Here is an 18,407-nt window from a genome sequence, read left to right on the forward strand (position 1 = left end):
ATTCAAAATACGTCTCCACTACAGTTATTTCAAAAATAAAAAAATCGGTGCACTATCACATAATTGCACACAAATAAATTCGAAAAATACACAACTTGGCCACTTCAAATATTTCAAAAATCTCACAATTTGATCTCAGAAACAGAATGGTTTTGTTTAAAGTTCAGTTAGGAACCGAGCAAAATTTTGCACCATGCTTTCAGATAAATTGTCAAATCTTTCACCACATTTATTTATTGGTAATCTTTATTAATCAGATAATGGAGAGAACAATACAGCTACATTTCACCAGAACAGTTGATGCATGGCCCCCCAACTTGCTTTCTTATTTACCATCAAACATGCATCCTAAATACCAAAATTATCAAGTGTCACATGCTTGAGAATCGCACTAGCATGTAATCTTGGAAGGCTTCTGCAGTTAATACAGCAGATGTCCTACCTTCAAATGGGAACAGCTTAAATTTGTATAAGCCATAAGATCAAGTATACCTCCAAGCTTTTGATAAATTGTTTGCATATTTCAAGAATAATTTTGATGATGGTATCAAATCCATGTATCACAAAGTATCTGAAGGTGGGGGGCTTCCTGTATTTATCTGCCTAGTAACTGCCCTCCTCTGTCGTCGGCCTCCTCAAGAAATAGCGCAAGCTATTAGCAAGAACCTGAAGAAACAAGATATATCAGATAGAAATTATACCAAATTACATACTGCTAAGTGCTAACCTTGTAAGAAATTTCATCGATATTTAGATTTTTTTTTCTTGGGAAGAATAAAGGCTATGCTCCATCAATATACATGGTTTCACGAGAATTAGATAGCACAGCGAAAATACAGCGGTATGATAAGCTTTACCTGCTGCAAGGCTTTGATCAATGGTTTACCCCTATAACTGACATGGAATTTTGCTTTAGCCAGTAGGCCCTATAAGAGATGCAATGTTTAGCACTCTGGGGAGAAACAGGTTCCCTTTTATGAAAGGCGGCCTCAAATGATTAGTGTTACCTCAGTGTCAAATTCTCCAGATTGGACGGTGATGTTGATGTCATCAATGATCTTAACAAGGTCAACCAACAAACCTGGTCGGTCAGCTGTTTCCACTACAAGTAAGCTGAAATGGAACAAATATATGAAACAAATGAATGAAATTTTACTGGCATCACAAATACAGTAATCCAGCATCCCATTGACCATCTTAATTAAGTAGATCTAAGAAAAAAAAAACATCATTGGCATTTAGGCACTGTATTTTGTTACTCAAAAATCTTCAAAGAAAAAATTGGCATAGTTCCCCAGTAATAAACACATTAATCGACAGCTAAATCCTGCCCCCTGGGTCAGCTACCCTTTTTATGACATAAGCCTTAACCAGAGAGGAGCAGTCTATCTTCCAATCTAATAGCATGTTGTTCTGATGGTAAAAAAAAATGTGAATTTTCCTAACAATTTGAGGAATAAAGCATAAGGCAAGACACAAGTCATACCTTCTGTCAGGGCCATCATCATATATGTCTATGTGGGTTGCTATGTCCACATCAACCTGACAATTCACATGCAGAAAATATTTATGTATAGGAAAGGATTACAAGCCTAAAGTTCGCCAATAAGAATACATACGCACGAATAAGATGGTTTCGTAATGCATATGCACAATAAGATGGTTTCAGGACCTCCATAGATATATTAAGTGATTTTTTGGTCCTTCTAGATCATAAAAGATGTGTAATTTGTTATATATGAATGAGTTTAAGCTAGTACCAGTTCTGTAGGGGGCTCTGGACCAAAAGTTGCACCCAGAGCCAATTGGCTGCTAGCTTCCTGATGTCAAACAAATTTCCAGCAGGTTGCATTTAGTAAACATTTTCATAATGATGCAGGTTGATAAGAAATAAATAAGGAACTTACTGGGTGGTACTGAATCATGTTGTTTATAATTGTCAGCCGTACTGCTTCTAACAACTCTGGTTCACCAATTTTGCGACCAGTCGACCTGTACAGTATTCCTGTCACTCTAGGCAAGAACTGATATGTGCAGAAAAGTACAATGAAGAAAGATGTCACATTCTGTTGTAAGTAGAAGATCAAACTTTTATGGTATATATTCCTCATGTCAAGATTTACGTATCTGAAATATTTAGAAAAGAACATTCACTTACAATTTTGTTATAGCTAACTTAATATGCTTGCCAGTAGAATCGAGGCAGACGCTAGCTTTCACAACATTTAGCCCTAAATTCTTCAGGGCATTCATCTTCACGACAGAAAAATAAATAATCAGCACAATGAAAATGATAATTAGATTTATTGCTATTGAATTGTGAAATTATTTGTGAGGCCAGCGCAAATGCATACGGTATCAAGAAGATCACCGAGACGGTCACCCAAAGTTATCTCTACAATGGTCGCATCCGGATCTGAGTCTTGATCTATTATAACTTTCGGGGTAGGAACTGTGTCAGTGTTGCTAGAGCTCCCATCCTGCTAACCAAAGTATATGCAGTTGAACATGGAAGTTCATCCAATGTTTTTCTGTAAGCTATGCTATCTACCTCGACAGCCGCAGAGGAAGCAGCTCTAGGAACCCTGACAGCAGGAGAGGACAGCCTACACAAAGACAGACAAATTGTTAACACTACACAATTAAAGATAGATATATATCAGAGAAGCTATAAATATAACATTATTAATTTATTGTTACGCAGGATAAATAATAAATGCAATCTGCAGCAACAAAATCCAAAAAAAATAATCATAGCAGTTTTAACTTGTCTTCTTGCACAAGAAGAAAACAAATCAGCTTGCCGAAAAGCAAGTATAGAGCATCCATTTGGGCTTGTCCGCTGGTGACAGCATGTGTCCCGTACTCAAGACACAATTAGGAAACTAATCCTAGTACTTATCATGTTTAAAAGGCCTACAATCACTCCAATCTGATTTCATGGTTAAAACAAGAATTTCTCCTAAAGCTTCACAAGAGCTCACAGATCTAGGAAGACTAAGAGCGAAACATTTTCCCAACTAAGATATATCTACCAAATCTAGTGCAACCCATCCCCACAATAATTCCTCTGGTTTTATTACCCATGTTTTCAGCTAAGCTTGTTGCAACAAAAACATATCACTGGCTTCAAAAAGAAAAGGAACACAAGCACATGATATTTATATTTCAACTAGGGAGCGCTGAATCAGCCGATATCATTTTTCACACCATCTCACGGGAGAAACTGTGAAATATTCTGAGTAGACATTCCATTATGGATACGCCATAGAACTTATTATCCCGTTCAGTTAATCTATCTAATAATATAAATGCATATGTGGGTTCACAAATTAGAACCAGAAATCATCAATATCATACCAGGCACCAGCAACAAGAACTTCGGTAATAAAAAAAAAAAATCTCACCCTCTCTGATCCTTTCTGAGCATACTAATAACTTGTATATCATGCCACTCAAACAGAATATACGAATCTAAGAATCAGAGGATTAATATCTTCGATAATGTCAATTACTAGCACTTTAAAGTACATACTTCCAGCTGATAAAAACGAAATTTTTGTAAGCTGCACGGGATACTAAAACGCGCTCATGTCTAAACCCAATCACGGCATACACTACCATTTCATAGAAAAAAAAACGTGACAATAATAATAACATAATGAAACAGAAAAAGGTGTTATCAGAGTGGGAAAAAAAAGACAAGAATTATTTGGACAAAAAAAAAGAAGAAATCTTGGATCTTGGCCAATCTCCTCACCTCAGCCCAGCGTGCGGCGGCGGCGGCGCGAGAGCCCGCCACGCGGCGGGGCGGCGGCGGCGGTGGCTGGTCCCGGACACCGCCGGCGAGACGCCGGAGCAGGGCCGGAGGGCGGCGGTGACTGCCATTTCGGCCATGGCAAGAAACGGAGCCGAGGAAGGGAGGGGGGGGGGATCCCAATCCCAAGAAGAAGAAAAGGAAGCAGCTTTTGGTTGGGTCTCAGCTGCACGGAGGAGGTGGAGATGGAGGTGGTGCTACAAAGGCGAAGGCGAAGGCGAGGACGGGATCATGACGACGATATCTATGGCTGTCGCGGCGGCTCTATCCATAGGATAGCGAGATGCGAATGGGAGGTGGGCAGCTTGTGCTTCACCCTCAGCTCTCCCCTTTTCTCCTCTCCTCTCATATATACCTCCACTCCACTCTCTCTCTCTCTCTCTCTCTACTCTTCTCTCTGGTGAGGAGAGATCAGATCAGAGATTTATTTGACCCTTCTTCTGGTGGAGAGGAGGAGGATTAGCTTGTCTGAAAATTGACAGGATTCTGGTGTAGGAACAAGGGACAGATGCAGGTAAGATTGGTTGGTGAGCTGGCTGGCCACCTGGGGGGGCTTTCTTGGTGATGATAATGTCAGTGGTAAACAGGTTTGAAGCTGGTCACTGGTCACTGGTACTCCTGCAGGCTGCATGGATAAAAAGATTGGAATGCTCTGGATTTGAATTTATGATTTGAAATTGTATTCAGAAATTTGTTGAGTTAGGGTGTGTTTAGTTGGGGAAAAGGAAATTTTTAAGTGTCACGTCGAACGTTTGATCGGATGTCGGAAGGGGTTTTCGGACACGAATGAAAAACTAATTTCAGAACTCGCCTGGAAACCGCGAGACGAATTTTTGAGACTAATTAAGCCGTCATTAGCACATGTGGGTTACTGTAGCACTTATGGCTAATCACGGACTAATTAGGCTTAAAAAATTCGTCTCGCGATTTCCTCCATAACTATGCAATTAATTTTTCTTTTTATCTATATTTAATGCTTCATGCATGTATCTAAAGATTCGGTGTGATGTTTTTGGAAAAAAAAATTGGAGGAACTAAACGGGCCCTTAGTAGCTGCAGGACAGTGGAGGAACTATGGCTACGGATTGTTGAGTACTTCTTTTATACACTGCATGAGATAAAAAAATATTCCCTCCGTATTTGAATGTATGACGCTGTTAATTTTTTGAGATACATTTAACCATTCGTCTTATTTAAAAAAGTTATGTAATTATTATTTATTTTATTGTAACTTGATTATAATCAAATGTTCCTTAAGCACGATTTAAATATTTTTATATTTACACAAAAATTTTGAATAAGACGAATGGTCAAACGTTAATAAAAAAGAGAACGGTGTCCTATATTAAAAAACGAAGGTAGGCATGTTTGTCTAGGAAGTCGTAGGCCCGCAACTAGTTTTGAAACTTAATTTTAGAATTGATTTAGGGGTTGTTTTTTAAGCTTTGCCTTTTATACTAGAGTGGATATATAAAATCTTATGCTAAAATTATATTCCATTGCTTTGGTCGTATGTCTTCAATTTGTAAGTTACAGCCAACAAAACACCTTCTATGCACGACTAATGACCGTACAAAAATATATGGAATTCTCGAAGATGTATTGTCAATATTCCCAGCATTGTAAGGTTTTGTCTATTCAACTTTTCTTGTGATCATATAGAAAGCTACTTATGGCGTTTATAGTGTCACATGGCTACAGTCTTCTCGTAATATATTAGTTTTATAATTCTTTATGACAGGTACATGTCAGTTTCCAAATTAAACGTACAATTTGGAGTATTATTTTGAGAAGGATTGCTCAATAACCAATAGTGTTTTGTCCATAGCTTGCCTATGTAGTTTCTGATTTTTTTTTAGTCATGTGGGTAAGTTTTGGTTTAGTTAAGCCTTACATGAAGAATCCATAGCGTGTAGATAGAGTCATATGTACATGATTCTGATTCTGTGTGTAGAGCTCAATTTAATTCTTAGTGCCCACAAATATTTCGTACTACATTCCTTTTAAAAAATAAATATTTCGTACATGCTGATGCGGTTTTTAAGAGGAATTTAGTGATATATGTCAGCCGATAACTACTACTGTGCAATTGTTCATTGTTAATTATTTATCCGATATTAACAAAGAAATAATATAAATGGAATATATGGATATTCGGATGGTAGCGTGGCCATATGTGTATCATTGACTCAAAATGGCTCCCTTAAAATGAAGCAAAACGATTTTTCGGATTGTGCGTGTAACTGACAAATGCAATGATCAACTTTTCAGGAGAACTTTTGAATTTGCCCCCAACTAAAACAAAATTAGAACTAATTAAGTGCATCCACCTTCCTAGCACGCAGGCCAAAGAAGAAAAGAGAACGATTATAAAGGTCTTGAAACAATTGACAAGCTTTTTAAACTGATTTTCATACTCACCTGGTTCATCAAATGTTCATAATATGCTACTCATATCTCACTTATATGAGGGTATTATTGGCTCAGATAAGATCCCCATGAGTGGCATTGGCTGAAAATCATTTTCAGATTTATCCACCATGTACACTGATTTTGACACGAGAATATTCTTGCAGAAAACAGCCATAATGATTGGACTTCTTTTCTGCTATTTAGTTGAAGTTGTTGAAAGATATGCATAATCTTTTTAGAATATGTTAGGGCCCTACCATCTGGTCTTAATGGATAAGATTTTTTTTTTCGTCATTTACCAATGCAAATTTCATAAATTACTTATTATATATGAACGCAAACTAAAAAAAAAAATAGGTCTGTAATTTACACCCGGTTTCATGTTTTATCCAATCAAATAGGGGTGTATTGCTAACATGAATTTGAAAAGGTACAGACTTTCTAATCTAATTTCTGAGGCTTAGAGTACAAGTATTCTTGTAATATTTGGGTGGTGTGTATGTCTACCTAGATCAGATTTTTATCCATTAATTATCTAAAAAAATTCACACACATCACAAATTAATCAGGGAAATGTTAATATGAAGTTTTTATTCCAGTTTTAGCCGATTACTTTGGGGTAGGTTGATTGATAATACAGGTACTGACCAAGACTACTCAAGGTTCATCGGTCACTCTTTTTTTTCTTCCTTGCTCGCTTTTTGCATTTTGGTGGCTTTGGTTGAACCAACGTTTAAGAAAGAAATTGATGTAGATTCGTTGATGGACGGCCGAGATCCAGACTTATTTAATATCCCCGACCTGTATTTCGTATACTGATTAAGACACAAGAAAAATGGATGGTCAGAAATGTGTAATGCAGTTAGCTGTCAATTTAGCTAATAATCAAATGATGCGTGTGATGTGTTAGTACAAATGGCTCTGTTCATGTCCGAAAAGCCATCGTGTGATTAACCGTGTCTCCAGCTATGTTGACAACTGACAAGATACGCATGCTAGTTTATGTTAATAATAAAATAATAGCACAAACTAAAATTTGCAAGAAAAATAAGACATGAATACCTTCTACCATTAAAAGTAGATTGTAGAATCATTCATCCTAGCAACGATCAGAACAATACTTCATTTCGAGAAAAAAAAATGATAAGAACAATACTATGAAAGAAATGCACTTTTTCTTTCTTCTTGCCGATGTCCACAAATCTGTTTGCTGGCCCAGGCCAGGGCCCAATATCTTATATCACGGAGGGATAGGTTCACTTTAAGTCCCTCATTTTGATGCAAGTTTGGATTACATTCTCAAACCACAATAGCAGAGATAATGTGTCATCCAACTTATAAAACCGTAACCAGGGTCCTAGGGAATCAGAGATATAGTGATCGGTTTTGGCTGATGTGGCGAGTGGGATAAACGTGGGCCATATATCAGAGCAATTTCTTCTTCTTCTAACCTCTCATCTCAAACTCCTGAGCCCAATGTGCCCAACCCTAATGACTATCTCAAACTCCTCAATTTCTCGCCAACGCTAACTCGTGAGCGGACACACCTCTTTCTTATTATTAGATCGGGCTGGCAGATCAAGTGAAGCTCATTTGTTTATAGCTTATTATTAGTTTAATGACAATTGAATAACGACATGAATATTAGACAATGGTTTTACACTATAGATATCTTTTTTTTCTTTCGAACACATTATAGATTTTCATATAAACACGCATATACTCATTCTAAGAAACACACACGCTCTCCGTACCACTAGGAATGCCTCTGAAGGGACGTCATATTTTTAAGTTGACGAAGTCACCAAGGACTAGTGACAGAGCTATAACTTGCTTAATAGTAGGGCTCAACCAATATAATCTTTCTTCTAAAAACTTTCAATTCAAATAAATTATAGAACTTTTAATTATCTAAATATCACAATCACTCTTTTTTTCAACATCAATTGTTGGCGCCTTCCCGTCTACCACCATAGAAGTTTCTTGCTGCGGAGAGGCTAGCACAAGCATCATACGACACATTGTGACGGGCTGACGGCAAAGTCTTCGTAGCTGGAGTAGCGTCTGAAAGCCGACTCTGCCGCCAGCCGGTGCTAGGGTTTGAGGACCTTAGGCGTCATCACATGGCTAGAGTAAAGGAAATAGGAAGGGATCGAGGGTGGCTGGAGATGATAGAGATGGGCACGTTTACTTCCTCGGCCAAATAGGAATGGTGTGAGATGGGAAGTCGAGAGAAGATAAAGTGGTGGACAGCCTTATATGCCGACAATGATTTTTTTTATTTTGGTGTTGCTATAATTATGTCGACACATTTTCTGGGTAATCACAGTCGATTTTCTGTTCAAATTGATATCCCTTAAGATTCGTGCTATGATTAAAATACCAGTGTAATATTGAATGTCTTTGTGTGTTGCAGCGTGAAGCCAAACAATTAAATTTAAATTTCTCATCTCGTCAGCATGTGTTTTCATAAAAAAAATTACATATATAATTTAAGGACTTACAAATATAATTTAGGACTTATATTGTAAGTACACAAAAATTACATATGTAATTTAGAGACTTATACATATATATAATTTTAGAACTTACATTATAAATACACTAAAATTACATATGTAATTTAGAGACTTACAATGTAAATACATGCTAACTATTTTTTGGTGAAAAATATAGCACCATAAATATAGTTACTCCCTTTTATTTTTAAGGCAGACGTCAAGGATTTAAACACACATATCCAAGCCGTTAGTGGTGACCACAAGTGGTAACAAATATCTGGTAAAAGCCGATCTTTTTTTGTTTCAATTTTCATCGACCAAAATGTTAAGAAAAGAAACAGACGAAACCAGAAGGAACTAGTCTAGAAGCAGCAGCCTAGCAGGTGATAAAAAAGGGCGGGCAAGCTGCATGTGGGCCCCACCCGTCAGGAGATTTCATGGTGCAGGTTCCCCGCCTTATCCTCCCCGGATCCCCCCTCACACTTCACACGCCCCACTCAGCTCAGCTGCATGCTGCTGAGTGGCTGGGTGGGGTAGTGAAAAAAATCATCGCGCGCGCGACGAAGCAGCAGCGACGTCTCGGTGAGTGACGGTGAGCTCGATCCATCCATTCAAGAACGTACGTAGGTGCGGCGGCGGAGGCGGCGGAGCTGATGAATTCCGGCGGCCGGAGCCTCCTCTCGTCCCCGCTCTTCGCCAGCTCTTCCCCGGCCTTCCGCGGCGGCGCCGCCGCCGCCTCCTGCTCCTCGTCTTCCTCCCCGTCCTCCTCCTCCCGCGCCACTGGTATCTATACTATACTAAATCTCTCTTCTTCTTGATTTGTGATGATATGATGTGAATGATCGGCTTAGCTCTGAAACGAGTTTTCGTTCTCGACAGTGGTGCCCATGGTGCACGACACCGGCGGCGGGCGAGCGTCGTCGACGGCGTGCCACTACTCGCCGTCGCTGGTGGCGGCGGAGCCGGAGGAGCACGTCCACGGCCGCTCCAAGGACGACGACGACGACGCCGCCGTGTCGCTCATGGGCGAGAAGGCCTTGCTGGAGCTGCTCCTCGACATGGTTCGTCCCAAATCATACAGCTGCTTCCAATCTTGCTGACGAGCCATCTAGTTACTTTGCATGCATTTCGATCAATGGCTCCCCCTGTTGTTAATCGGTGCTTAATTAGTTTCGTGTTTGATTGTTTTTTTTTCTTCTTTCAAATTAAGGCTTTGGAACAACACGCACCAGGGAAGAAGCTACCAGCTGAAGAGAGGGAAGAGAGTGAGTTCGACATCTATCTGAGAGATGATAAAAGCCATGTCCTTTACCATCCAGAATTCAGGTACAGGTTCCTATTTCCTCTAGCTTCCGTGTAATTTTGAAGTTCTTGAACTTCGATGTATCTGTTTTGTTTTTTCATAAATGTTCAGGTGCAAATTCCTTTTCTCTGCTTATTCTGATATCAACTGATGAGTCATTCTTGGCAGCTCTACATCTGTGAGTTCTTCACCATTGTCCGTAAAATCTAGCGAAAGATCGGATCTTGGTACAGCTTCAGCGGTTCTGACGAAGGACGTGGCATTATTAGCAGAAGAAACAGACATTTTAGCAACCCAACTGAAAGCATCGCAACTTTACAGGTTTGCCTCCTTCATTATAGGAACTCTATTTGCAACATTGACAGTTTATGTTGGCTTGCAGAATTACCATGTTCTTTGTTCTAATGCGTGGCCCGTGTGTTTTATGATCAGTGTGGATTCGAGCAAGTCAAATGAAGAACTGCAGAGCAAGGGTCAGGTGTTCGTTAGATCGACGAGGTTACTCGAGAGGAGATCCAAGCGGCGTTATGCTCCTCGAGCATCGATCGCTGATGTTTCCTGCAGCGCTGACAATTCGAAGAAGAAAGAGAAATCAAAGAAGTATGGCAGAGTTCTTGAACCAGATGAGCCTTTCAAGCTGTTCCTAAGAGATCGGGAGACGACGGAATTCCTGACAGCAAAAGAGGAGAGACATTTGTTCAGTAAAATACAGGCAAAGCCTTACTTTTACCCTGTCATCTTTATTTTCAGAACTGCTCAGGTGAACATTAATTAATTCAGCATCTCTGATTCAAAGATGTGATGATCCCATCAGATTCTTATGAAAATAGAGGAGGCTCACCGGAAACTAGAAGTTCAATGCGGCCGTGAGCCGACATTGGCAGAGTGGGCTGAGGCTGTAGGGATGAGCAGCAAGGAGCTGCAGTCCTCTATTCGCACCGGAAGACGGTGCCGGGAGAAGATGGCTCGATCGAACTTCAGGCTTGTGATTCATGTAGCTAGGAAGTATGAAGGATATGGTCTTGACATCCAGGACCTTGTTCAGGTTTCATCCATTCTCTTGGACCTACATGTTTCTAAAACCTATGCCATGATGTTTTTTCATGCTGAAAATGTCTCTTTAACTTGTAGGATGGATGCAGTGGGTTGATGAAGACCTTTGAGAAGTTCAATCCCAGCAAGGGGTGTCGATTCCCGACCTACGCATATTGGTGGATACGCCAATCAATTAAGAAGTCAATCTTCAAGAACTCAAGACTAATCCGGTTACCGGTAAGCACGGAAACTTACCATGACATCTCCATCCCAACATTCAGAACTGTTTTTTTTTTTTTCTGAATGTGCTTTCTGATGTACACTTTGCTTGCAGGAGAGTGTGTATGCGCTTCTGAGAAAGGTGGGCAAGGCAAGGATGGAATGCATCATGGAAGGGGAGCAACCCACCAACGCGAACGTAGCGAGGCGCGCCGGCATCACCATCGAGAAGCTTGCGAAGCTCCGAGCGAAAACCCGGAAACCCCGGTCGATGCAGGATCATGTCTGGTCAGATGAGGGTGTCACCTTCCAGGTACTAACTACCATTTTACTTCGTGCCATTGCCATCTTAATTCTGCCAAAGAACTGCATTTGCAATGCAACAACTGAGGCCTGGTTTAGTTCCCAAAATTTTTTTCCCAAAAACATCACATGGAATCTTTGGACATATGCATGGAGCATTAAATATAAATAAAAACAAAAACTAATTGCACAGTTTGTATAGAAATCACGAGACGAATCTTTTGAGCCTAATTAGTCTATGATAGGGTAGATAAGTGCTACAGTAATCCACATGTGCTAATGACGGCTTAATTAGGCTCAAAAGATTCGTCTCGCGGTTTCCAGGTGAGTTACGAAATTAGTTTTTTCATTCGTATCCAAAAACCCCTTCAGACATCCGGTCAAACATCCGATGTGACACCCAAAAATTTTCTTTTCGTGAACTAAACACACCCTAAACCATCTGAAAAACTGTGAGCTGAAATGGAACTGCAGGAGATCACAGAAGACCCAAATGTGGAGCCACCTGACCTGAGTGTGGACAGGATGATGATGAGGCAGCAGGTGAGGGACTTCCTGGGGATCCTGAGCCCCAGGGAGAAGGAGATCATCGAGCACCGGTTCGGGATCCACGATGGCGAGCCGAAGACGCTACATGTCATCGGGGACATGTTTGGGCTGTCCAAGGAGAGGATCAGGCAGCTGCAGAACCGGGCGCTGGAGAAGCTCAAGAGGAGTGCATCCTTGCAGGGGTTTGATGTCTACTTTGATTTGCTAACCTGAAGAAGAAAGGCCAAGCAGCTCATTTGGTTTCAGAAACTTTCAGTCAAGTTGTCCATACAAAACAGCAGAAACACATACACACTGTAGCTTTCTAGACCTATTATACATATATACTACACACCCAGTGACACGTACTGTACAAGTATAGTGCTAGATCTGCAGAAAGAAATGTGGTACACGGATTCAGAGTTTCAGATGGCATCCTTTTTTGCTTATGTAAGTAAATTTCCCAGCAAGCTGCTGTTGGTGCTTATACTGATACTGCAAGTCTGCAATGCAAAGCAACCCTCATTGTAATTAAGGATAATCATGTACATTTTTTTACCCTTAATTTGAGCTGATCAGGCGCTGTAATTATAACGGAACAGGTCCTGGATACATACTTGTAGCATTAATACCTTTCACTTGGCACTATGACAAATTGCGCCCAATGAAGCTTGCCACAGGTGAAAATTACAGCATTTCATCACAAAAATTCGAATGCCAGAGGTCAACAGCCACAACTAGCTCCACATTTGAAAGAAGGGAATAACAATTCTGTAAGTAAGGTATTGATGCCTATTTCGTAGGCCATAATAGCTACATTGATCTGTTCTCCCTAACAGTAGAAGTGCGATACATGTAACAGTCAGAGGCAGGCAGTTAGCAACAGCGGAGGAGATGCTCCTGCACATAATACTACACAGAGAACGCCTAGAAGTCATGCTACCATGGCAACAACAGGTTTACCAAGGAGGAAGCTTGGTGGTTACTAAACACATGAGACCTCGATGAAAGGTTGGCATCGTGACGTGCCTTGGATAGCTGAAGCCTGTGAAGGTCGACACAAACATAATTTACACCTCCTGAGCTGCAACCGCCTCACGCTCAGCATCCAATCCACTCAACCTCCTGTTATTGTAAGAATCCGGAAATTATTGGAGTTTTGGTCTGTACATCAAAGAAAGTAAATACCAAGATTACCTTGGTTTATCAGACTTCGTAAAGTGCTTGGACATGAGGGATGCCTGCATATTCATTTCCCAAGTGTAGGTTAGTCAAGGCAGCTACCATTTATGCATGTCAACTATAAACTGGAACTGTGATAAACTGATTACCATGTTCAGCATCATTGCCGTTCAGAAAATGCAAGGAAAGATTAATAGACAACATACCTGCTCCTGGATAATGCTTCTAGCTTCAACTAGTTGAGCTTCAAGTTCAAGTTCCCGCTCGGTAGCTTCTGATGTCACTTCTGCACCCTTTTGGGCATCTTGAAGTTGTGTCATTCGGGCCTGCATAGTAATTTGTTTTTTCAAAGTTGAAAGGAGCACAGTGAATCAATGATGAAAGTTTGCATGCTGGAGCATCAACCATGAGGGGTCAGGTGAGTTGTCTTATTCAGTCATTCTACCTTTATGGAAGCCATTTTAGTGCGCAAACTCTCTTCAATCTGGTCTCTAGCCATGTGAAAGGGCAAATCAAAGACATCCTGGCAGGAGGGAACCGCAAAGAAATCAAATGGTGATCATGTGACCAACTGAGGGGAAGTCATGCGACACCAAAATTTTTTATTATTATTTGATAAATGAAGAAAAATCATCAAGACTTTTAGAAGAAGACAGATACCAAGAGCAAACTATGTAATGAAGAATGAGAATGCATACCGTCTTGCCACCAAGTGGAGACTGAGGAGATCCTGCCTCCTGTCGTCCATTGCCCACAACAGCTGGCTGTGGAACTCCATTTGGAGCATTGAGGAACTCGCGCATATCCATCTAAGATAAAACATTATTACTCAAAAATGTACGCTTTTCAATACTCCTTATGTGCTGCTTGCCACAAATATCACTACATTTTCTTCACCTATCAAATAATGGCATTTCAAAGGATGTGCAAAAGAGAATTGTTGTAGTAAAATAAAATTGTCTTTCCCCATTGTCCACTGAGATCTAAGGAATGGCTAGCGTATATTTGTCTAGCATGAAAGGAATAATATGATGTGGAAGTGGCATCCTTTTATGGTTTTACCTGCATCGAACGCAATAGTGCTCGCAAATCAGCATTTTCTTGCATCAACTCTTGCTTCTTTACCTCATAGGCATCAACCTGAATGTTCACTCAAGGTAAATTACAATATATTCAATCAGGTACACGGTATGCATCAGAGAGATGTATAACATAACGCGTAGTCACTTACAATCATTTTGTAATAATCATTGTCATTCTTTTTTCCACTCCAAGTTCCACGCTGCCGTCCTTCTTTCTGTTTAATTAAACTGAAGGGTCAATGAGAAGGCCTCCATAGAAGAGTTACTTCAGAGTTAAGACTATTAATATGGAGCTCATTCAAAAGTATAGCACCTGCAACAAGTTCATTATTTCCATTCCTGAACGTGATGATTCCTTCTTTTTCTCCATTAATACCTGGTTTAACTTCTCCTGCAAAAGAGCTGAAGGTCAATCTATGAAAATAACTCGTATTTAATCACCACGTAGATTTGTAAAGACAACAATTATACCTGCAATTTGATGTATTCTTTCTCTTTTTTCTTCATTTCATGAATTTGCTGGGTACGTACTTGCTTAAAAAGAAAATTAGAAAGCAAGATATTGGTCCCATCAGTATACACATTAATAACTTCTCCGAAAACAAAGTAAGCAAGCAAGATGAACAGATTGATCTAAAAAAATAAGACTATGGCATGGCAATTCTACCTGATTGCCAATAACCATTTTTTGGAACTCATCGCGTTCCTGTTGCAGCTTGTCAATCTGAGCCTTCAAAGTTGCAGTGTTTTTGGCCTCCTGGTGGTCAGAAGAAATAAATAGAAGTTCAAGATTGGCAAAGAATACAAACAAGAATTGATAGAAGAACGAACCGTTCTAGTCAATGTGGCCAGCTCGCGATCTTTTGCAGCTAATTGAGCATCCATTCTTTCAATCTTGGCTTCTAATCTAGAAATATCAGACTGCATACTGAACATTGTAAACTATGAGTCATGTATCCATTAGACATATATCTCAGTGATTAAGTAAGCAACACTTGGTAGAACCTTAAAAATTATTAAATGCTACAATCCATTGCATTAATGATGTCACCCAACTAGATGGAGATCATACTTATGGAATCAGAGTGTAACGGATTGATGTTCATGTAGACAACAAACTGGGGAAAAAAAATTAGTTACGGCCTTAAAAATGTAGCTATCAACTTCATTAGTTTTTCCACCAACTGAACATGTAAATACATTGGAATGAACAAACCGATTGGGGACGTATGTTCACGTGAGCCTAACACTAACACAGATGGCAAGCAAATAATGCCTTATAAGGTATATCATATCAACACTGTGAAGGAATAGATCCGAACAAATTGTACTACATAGATGCAACTAATGATGACAAAAGGACAAAACATTTAGTTGTTAGGTGCACCTAATTACATGACAATATCTTAATGCATAATTCACATTGTCGGCAGGTTATATTAGACAAACTAGTAATTGCAATTACAATCCACACAGGTTGAGGCTGGAGAAGAAGAAATTACAGAGCCAAAAGGAACCATTATTGGAAGGAGAAAGAACCAAAAGGCTACATATTAGGTGCTGACAGGATTGGTTCATGCCAGAGAGTGGCACTGTCAGGGGAAAGAATTTTAGGGTGGGACGTTGCCAAGGACAGTCTTTTATTATTGTCAGACGTAGTTTCAATTTGAAGGCAAAAAACAAAATACTCAGTAGGCAAAACTTATCAGGCAAGCAATCAAGATTCAAAGACAGTACAAAGCTATAAAAGCTGAACAGTAGGTACTAAACTTGTGCTAACTTAAATCAAACTATTAGATGTGATAAAGCCTAATCTCACATACATTATTCTAAGAGTAGTAGATACAGGCAATTTTTTGGGGTTTAGTACAAGGAAACAAGTTACTAGAGCCAATGCTAACATGCACAAAACGAACAGGCACATGGGGAAAGCACTACAAAATCTCATAGAAAAAGGAAAAGAGATACTTTAGTTTTGCAGTACCTTGTACTCCACCAAAAATAACAGATGCGCACAAACAGTTTACCTCGATTAGGCATTTTTCAGGTTTAATAACACTGACTTAAAACTTTGGTGCTAATTAACCCAAAAAAGAACAACAACATCATCTTTCACCCCCATTAGCAATTACCAATCTATCTTTATCAGTCGGCATCATGCACTTTAATGCATTGGTAAACCGTGCAAACCTCCAGATCTGGTGTGCAGTTCTTAACTAATACTAACTGAGCACATTCGAGTAACTCCATTAAACATGGACGCAGTAAATGGTAAAGGGGGGAAACATCTCACCGCTGACGCAGATCATTGGTAGACTCCCGGAACTCAATATCACGCTGCCGCTGCTGAAGAAGAGCATAGATGCAGTTGCACGTTCTCGCAATCGATACCTAATGTGCAGAAATGAAAAAGGTTTGGGTAAACAAGCACATGGCTGATTTTACATTAAGACTGGCTCACTTAACACCCAAAAAACATGTTATATTTCCGAATAGAAACATTATCAAACAAAAATTTACAGGAAAATCGGAGAGAGCCCGCGGAGATTTCTAAACGAGAAGCAGAAAATGTTTGGGAATCGTAAAATTCGATACAGAAAACGGGTCTTGTGGAGTAAAAACTAGTCGGGCTCGAAATATCAGAAACAACCAACACATTGTCCATTACAACGAAGAGAAATGAGGCCACTCAAACCGCCGAGAAAAACGAAGCCATAAACCCCCCACAAATCTCACGGCACTAGGGAAATCAGAACCAAAATCCGCAAAGTAGATCAGGAGGGGGGAGAGAGAGGAGGAAGAAAAGGAACCCTACGGGGTCGGTGGCGAAGAGATCGAGCGAGGCCGGGAAGCCGAAGGTGACGAGCGTCTGGTTGAGGTACCTGGCGCAGTGCTCGAGGTTCCCCGCGTCCGCGAACGCCGCCGCCGCGCCACCGCCACCGTCACTGCGACACAAACATCACACACCACCAAACCAACCAACCAAATCAGCCACCGCCACCCCAACCCCAACCTCAAAAACCCCAAGGTGCAAAAGCACAAAACCGAAACCCCGGAGGAGACGAGATCGCCCGCGCCTCACCTCATGCCTCCGCCTCCGCCTCCGCCTCCGATGGCGTGCTGGTGCGGGTGCGACGAGGCCTGCATTGCCAAGGGGGAGGAAGTCACAGGCCGATCGTTAGCGGGTGCAGCGCGCGGATCTGCGAGGAGGCTAGGGTTAGGGTTTACCCGGAGATCGAAGCGCGAGGAGGCGGACATGGGAGGCGGAGGTGGGGTGGAGAGATCTGGAGGAGGAGGATTGGATTTGATTTGAAAAATTGAAATGGTTTCGAGGGGAGGAGGAGGAAGAAGGGGGAGAGGACGAGGAGGCCGGCAACGGTATGGTGGGGCCGGGATGTCAGTGGGACGGATGGGGGTGCGAGATCTGGAGGGACGTGTGTGGGTGTGTGTGGGCGGTGGGGTTGTGGGGCCCGCACGGCATTGACTTGGATGGACCACGGACTCACGGAGGCTATTCCTTGGCTGGGCTGGGCCGGGCCAGGCCCATTATACAGTGAGCATTTTTAGGGCCTTATAACCCAAGTTTTGTCCATGGAAAAAGTACACTTCGGTCCCTCAACTTGTCATCGAATTACAAAATGCTAGAATGACTTACATTGTGAAACGGAGGATGTACTAATAAGTCACTTCGTTTTGAGTGCATGATAGATTAATTCCAACTCTATGAGCCGAAAGCCCGAAACATAGTCTAAGTTTTTCATACTATATTGTATATATAGAGAGAGATAAGACAATGCTAAAGTACTTCCAAGTCATCACGGCGTTGTATAATTTTTCATGGTTTTTTTTTTCAGGACAGTACAGTTTTTCATGGTTAACGATGTCAAGTTTTTTTTAAGAGGAGGTTAACAATGTCAGTCAAGTTACACAACTACAATGGACAAAAGGAAAGAGTACACCTAAGGTCCCTCAACTTGTCATCGAATTACAAAATCGTCCTCCAATCGTAAAACCAGATATATGAC

The 18,407-nt window shown here is 40.8% G+C and overlaps 3 protein-coding genes across 4 annotated transcripts; 1 reads left to right on the top strand and 2 right to left on the bottom strand.

The window, feature by feature from the left end:
* Positions 1-201: 201 nt before the first annotated feature.
* LOC9271427 (ACT domain-containing protein DS12, chloroplastic) lies at positions 202-4,137 on the bottom strand. 2 transcript variants are annotated; one of them, NM_001424555.1, is made up of 10 exons: positions 3,761-4,137; positions 2,552-2,606; positions 2,355-2,480; positions 2,159-2,253; positions 1,908-1,992; positions 1,761-1,820; positions 1,487-1,542; positions 1,008-1,113; positions 858-926; positions 202-666 (listed from the first exon to the last, which is right to left on the bottom strand). In NM_001424555.1, the coding sequence occupies exons 1-10, from the start codon at positions 3,895-3,897 to the stop codon at positions 604-606; spliced, it is 852 nt and encodes a 283-aa protein (NP_001411484.1). In that variant the 5' UTR covers positions 3,898-4,137; the 3' UTR covers positions 202-603. The 2 variants fall into 2 exon arrangements, with proteins under 2 accessions (NP_001411484.1, XP_015651084.1); XM_015795598.3 differs by having other exon boundaries at positions 205-666; positions 2,355-2,483.
* A 4,997-nt stretch (positions 4,138-9,134) lies between these two features.
* On the top strand, positions 9,135-12,712 carry LOC4345044 (RNA polymerase sigma factor sigF, chloroplastic). The gene is made up of 9 exons (XM_015795245.3): positions 9,135-9,513; positions 9,610-9,791; positions 9,941-10,056; positions 10,202-10,354; positions 10,466-10,745; positions 10,848-11,078; positions 11,165-11,305; positions 11,403-11,600; positions 12,065-12,712. The coding sequence occupies exons 1-9, from the start codon at positions 9,384-9,386 to the stop codon at positions 12,350-12,352; spliced, it is 1,719 nt and encodes a 572-aa protein (XP_015650731.1). The 5' UTR covers positions 9,135-9,383; the 3' UTR covers positions 12,353-12,712.
* Positions 12,713-12,833: 121 nt separating this feature from the next.
* LOC4345045 (uncharacterized) lies at positions 12,834-17,668 on the bottom strand. The gene is made up of 15 exons (XM_015795246.3): positions 17,611-17,668; positions 17,465-17,523; positions 17,198-17,327; positions 16,676-16,773; positions 15,214-15,310; positions 15,050-15,139; positions 14,854-14,916; positions 14,696-14,773; positions 14,532-14,597; positions 14,363-14,440; positions 13,999-14,109; positions 13,746-13,823; positions 13,507-13,626; positions 13,316-13,359; positions 12,834-13,243 (listed from the first exon to the last, which is right to left on the bottom strand). The coding sequence occupies exons 1-15, from the start codon at positions 17,638-17,640 to the stop codon at positions 13,189-13,191; spliced, it is 1,197 nt and encodes a 398-aa protein (XP_015650732.1). The 5' UTR covers positions 17,641-17,668; the 3' UTR covers positions 12,834-13,188.
* Positions 17,669-18,407: the final 739 nt, after the last annotated feature.

This window comes from Oryza sativa, chromosome 8 (genome assembly GCF_034140825.1).
Source record: "Oryza sativa Japonica Group chromosome 8, ASM3414082v1".
NCBI classification, from domain to species: Eukaryota; Viridiplantae; Streptophyta; class Magnoliopsida; order Poales; family Poaceae; genus Oryza; species Oryza sativa.

What these genes read in the sequence shown, in the direction of transcription:
- LOC4345045 (XM_015795246.3), bottom strand. Translation starts at nt 17,640, where the DNA reads ATGTCCGCCTCCTCGCGCTTCGATCTCCGG. An exon ending in ATCTCTTCGCCACCGACCCC is followed by an intron (nt 16,774 to 17,197) that starts GTAGGGTTCCTT and finishes TCTGCACATTAG; the next exon opens with GTATCGATTGCGAGAACGTG. An exon ending in AAATAATGAACTTGTTGCAG is followed by an intron (nt 14,598 to 14,695) that starts GTGCTATACTTT and finishes TTAATTAAACAG; the next exon opens with AAAGAAGGACGGCAGCGTGG.
- LOC9271427 (XM_015795598.3), bottom strand. Translation starts at nt 3,897, where the DNA reads ATGGCCGAAATGGCAGTCACCGCCGCCCTCCGGCCCTGCTCCGGCGTC. An exon ending in TCGGTGATCTTCTTGATACC is followed by an intron (nt 2,254 to 2,354) that starts GTATGCATTTGC and finishes TCTGTCGTGAAG; the next exon opens with ATGAATGCCCTGAAGAATTT. An exon ending in GATGATGGCCCTGACAGAAG is followed by an intron (nt 1,114 to 1,486) that starts GTATGACTTGTG and finishes GTTCCATTTCAG; the next exon opens with CTTACTTGTAGTGGAAACAG.
- LOC4345044 (XM_015795245.3), top strand. Translation starts at nt 9,384, where the DNA reads ATGAATTCCGGCGGCCGGAGCCTCCTCTCGTCCCCGCTCTTCGCCAGC. An exon ending in TGGAGCTGCTCCTCGACATG is followed by an intron (nt 9,792 to 9,940) that starts GTTCGTCCCAAA and finishes TTTCAAATTAAG; the next exon opens with GCTTTGGAACAACACGCACC. An exon ending in ACATCCAGGACCTTGTTCAG is followed by an intron (nt 11,079 to 11,164) that starts GTTTCATCCATT and finishes TTTAACTTGTAG; the next exon opens with GATGGATGCAGTGGGTTGAT.